Source organism: Austrofundulus limnaeus, unplaced genomic scaffold (genome assembly GCF_001266775.1).
Source record: "Austrofundulus limnaeus strain Quisiro unplaced genomic scaffold, Austrofundulus_limnaeus-1.0 Scaffold1033, whole genome shotgun sequence".
Classification (NCBI taxonomy): Eukaryota; Metazoa; Chordata; class Actinopteri; order Cyprinodontiformes; family Rivulidae; genus Austrofundulus; species Austrofundulus limnaeus.
In genome coordinates this window covers 57,761-62,344 of record NW_013953435.1, presented here as the reverse complement: position 1 = coordinate 62,344, position 4,584 = coordinate 57,761, and the positions used below count along the sequence as shown (strand labels likewise).

General features: G+C 37.7%; 1 protein-coding gene across 1 annotated transcript in view; it reads right to left on the bottom strand.

The window, feature by feature from the left end:
- Nucleotides 1-4,584, bottom strand: part of LOC106533831 (GDNF family receptor alpha-1) — a gene marked incomplete at its 5' end in the record, with an annotated part of 51,579 nt that overhangs the window by 8,181 nt on the left and 38,814 nt on the right. The window contains 1 exon segment of the mRNA XM_014030270.1: nt 1,725-1,766. Coding sequence (XP_013885724.1) covers nt 1,725-1,766 — 42 coding nt within the window.

The following is a 4,584-nucleotide window of genomic DNA, read 5'->3' as shown; positions in this document are numbered from 1 at the left end:
AGGAATTTAAAATCTATCTTTCATCTATCAATTTAATTTTCTGAATTTTTGTGTGTATATAATTTAGATATATACATTACAGTTGAGGTATTACTTGAATATTATAACAAACAATAGTCTCCAATGTTTAACAGGTTTTTTCTTTTTTCATGAGCTTTACATGCTTTTTTTCTTTTATCTTGTGTTATGCTGATAGATTCATAGTTAATCTACCAATTATTTCAAAGTAACAGAACTTTTTATTAATTCCGTCATCTATTTGTAGTGAGGGAGTGCAGAGCGGTGACCCCCAGAGTTTTGTTTTGTACGGAATTAAATTTAAAACTCGCCATTGTAAATACACGTGTCTTGATCTGTTTCCAATAGATTCCATGATGACTTTTAAAACCTGGATGTCCAATGTGGTCAGGACTGTGAGGATGTGAATTTTGTTTTTTTGTGTTTCTCTGTGTTTCCACCCTCCAGTTATCCTCAGTCTATGTCTATTCAATTATCAGTTAATCATCCTCACCTGCTCAGTCATCCTTAATCAGTCCTGCCACCAGGTGTTCATCATTTCCTCATTCCCTCTGTTTGTATATATACTGGTCTTTCACTCCACAGCCTCACTGGCTCATTGTTTGGATTCACCGTACTGTTATGTTTCTCCTTAGTTGTTATCTAGTTTTTTGCTGCCTCAACAGTCTTTTGTTTTATTTTTGTTAAATAAACATTTTTACATATTGCAAACTCTTTTTCTCCGTCCGGATTTGGGTTCTTTCCTTAGTTAAAACGTAACAAGGAGAGAAATAAAAGAAATCACAAATACATCAAAAGTTGTCAGAGTTTGCTTACATGAAAATGTTGAAATAAAAACAGAAAACAAACACCTCTATAAGCCATAAAAAATACGGATTTATGTCTTATTAATAGGTAAAGCTGCTTTAAATTGGGTTTTATTTTAATTTATGTAGCATGAAGGACCTCTCTTCCAATATGAGCTTTTGACCCTATAGGTCCTGTTGTTACAGCCCCAGGCTCGTCCTGCCTCTTTTAAGCTCTTAAGAGCTCCTCTAGATATGAAAAATTTCCTGCTCCAGTTGCTGATTGGCTGCATCCCTCTGCTGGTGGATTTCCTGAGATGACCTTCAAGGTTTACCTGTCCAAAGATGATTGGCTGGAGCACACCTTAGACAGCAACGCCCACTCACCAGTAGCTGCCAATGAGGAATCCAGACCACATGAGGGAACTTATAAAAGCCAACTCAACCTTCAGGCTTTGCTACTGTGCTTTAAGTGCAGTAGTTTTTGACAAGACTGTCAAAAACCAACTGGTCTAAAGAGGGGATTGGGTCTTTTCAGTTGTAGCTCCTAAACCATAGAACCAGCTACCCCTTCTTATGAGAGGGCTTCAACTCTTGGTGTTTTTAAAGGGTGGTTATTGTACAAAATTAACTTTTTTTAAGCTTTATATCATATTGTCATTCACTCATCAAAAACATACCCAGAGTGTTGCTTTGACTCAATCATGCATGTTTGAGAAATCATTGAATCTCCTGTGGTAGCCGTTAGGAGCCGCCAAAACACTTGCTGGCACAAAGCAACACTTATTTGTATAGAGCACCTCCGTGGAACTCAGTCCCCAGCCTAGCTCCTACCTGGAGCTCAGTCTGCAGCCAAGATCCCGCCCCACAAAGCACCACCACAAAAAAAAAAATTGAAAAAGGAAAATACTAACAACTTACTGAACAGACATCAATAGTTGAGTTTGACTTCAACTTCTGAGCCTGCAATTTAAAATGAGAAAAAACAAGTGTCAGTAAAATTCAAATGTAAATGTAAAAAATATTCATTATCATTTATAATTTTTTTACTTTTTCACTAGCCCTATAGTAAATAAGCCTTGGCAATGTGAACATTTCCTAAACACAAAACAACAACAATGTTCAGAGACTGTGAAGACTGAATACAAAAATTTGTCCAATCAGATGAAGGTTGTAGTTTCAGATTACTGTTTTAAAGCTTTTCATATTTACACTCAGAGGAAGTTGAGCACAAGAAGACAATCTAAAACCAATAATTCACTTAAGATGTATTATTCAGTGGTTTTTAACCCCCCCCCCCCCCAAACACATTATCTTTAGTTGTAAGGGCACACACTCTAGAGAGTTGAAAGAAATTTAGAGATTATTCTATAATGACAACTGATGCACCAAATTACAGTACTTACCGTAACTTACCGTAAAAACAAATGAGGCTTTTATTGGTGTTTAAACACATCCTAAATGTGGATTAAAATCTGACAAACTTCAAAGTGAAGAACACTAAAACTAAAATCCTCATCTTCTCTTAATTAAGCCCCACATGCTTTGATACCTGGGACGGAATTGAACTTACATTTTCTACTTTCAGTGGTGGGCACAGCAAGCCAAAACATTAGCTTTGCTAACCTCTAATACTCTAAAATATTACCTTTTGCAAATCCTAAACAAAAGAAATTGGTATAAGCTAATGCTAACTTAAGCCAACATCCCTAGTACCAAGGGCAGAATTGAATCTTATTTTTACAATTTCTGGTAACTCAAAGTCTGTCATTTAAACATAGACGTGTGCAATATTGCCCTGTGATGGACTTGCAACCTGTCCAGGGTGTACCCCGGCCCTTGCACTGACTGCTGGATACGGGCACTAGTGATCACCGTGACCCTGAAAGGAAGTAGCCGGTTAAGATAATGGGTGGATGTTGAATGTCCACAGAAACATCAGAATCTTGGCTACAAGTTCTTTTTTTTTCTACTGTTTTAAATTCTGAAATGGATCATTCCTTGACTTCTACTGTAAAATTATCTAGATCTGTACAGGTAATTAATACATTTACTTGTGACAATGGCATGTCCGATTTGTGGTGTTGCCTCAACTCAACAGGTCGAGCCTACTCAATTTTTTTACTCAGTTCACAAATCATTTTTCCGGATTGATTTATATTTTGGTTGATTGTAGGTTACTTCGGTTACTTCAATAGGTGGAAGCCTGTGTATACAATACAATCATCATATCAGATCACTCACCTCTTACGGCAGCTTTCAGGTTAGCCTTTCATGCCCCTAGACCCCCTACCTGGAGACTCAGTATTGCTTCTCTGTCACAGGATGATGTAACCCAGTCTATAGCTCATCATATTGATTTTTTTTATTGAAACAAATGTGACACCTGATGTATACTATGGTACTTTTTGGGAAGCTCTTAAAGCCTTTATAAGAGGCCACGTTATTTCCTATATGGCCCATAAGGAAAGACAAGCTGACCAGCAAAACTCAGATATATCAAATCATATTTCACAGCTACAGGCAGCTTGTGCTGCAACACCCTCACCTAACCTGCTCAATGAACTTTCAATTGAAAAAGGTAAACTTGATATATTATTTTGTTTTCTGAGGCAGAAAAGAATCTTTTGAGATGGCACCATCTGAATTATGAATTTGGTGATAAAGCTAGTATTTAAAAATAAATATTTTCCCATTAATTGTTACACCTCGCAGAATCTAAACATAACAAAAATTTGAAAAACCTGATGGATACACACACACAGTGACAAAATAATTAATAATGTGTCTAAAACCATATCATAGCATGTTGTGCATATTTGTGTGAAAATACCCCTTTATAAATGACGAATCCCGTAATAGTTTAGAATCAGAATCAGTTTCATTGCCATTGTCAGTGAATACACAGACAAGGAATTTGCAGTTAAGAACACCCATTCTTATTACACACACATAACAAACATTGGGGAGAACAGATGTTCAGGTCTTTCATAACATGGTCATGCTACCTTTTGCAGCTTGAAATACACACAATAGTAAAGATGAGTTTAAAAAGATGCTGTGATCCTATGCTTACGCAGAAACACAGAATCATATGCTCAAAAAAACCACTCGCTCAGTGCAAGGCAGCTAAGCGGGGTGGGGGCTGGGGAAAACACATGGTACGGGGTGGGATGCAGCGGAGCCGGTGACGTTTCAATTTAATACTCTGTGCTGGAACCAATCAGAAACCTCCAGAGTCCAAAACCAGTTGTTATCAACCCAAGTTCAGCTTATCAGAGTTCAGTTCTCCATCCCACCACCATGGTCTTTGGACTGGTCCATGCACGGATGATACAGGTGGTGGAGGAGTGGGGAAACAACGTGTCAACCAAGGAAGTTTTTATCACTGCCAAGCGCCAAGGTCAGCAGCTGCAGGGATCCGAAAGATAAACATAATTGTTTTGGTACAAGCAGCCTTGAATTTCTCGCTGCTTTACAGTTGTAACTGCATCTCTGTAATGGCAAAAAATAAATAAATAAAAATGCTGAATGTTCCGAATATCGCCTCTCTTTCCGTCTGAAACTTCACCCAGGTGTAATTCTACTCCTCACGGGCATGCTGCTGAACTGCGATTCTCGTCAGAATCACATCCAGTTTGCGGCTTATTTCCCCCAACATCTGAGTCTGTGCGTTTCCAGTACGGGATACAGGTGCTGGTCATAAAATTAGAATATCATGAAAAAGTAGATTTATTTCAGTAATTCCATTTAAAAAGTGAAACTTGTATATTATATTCAT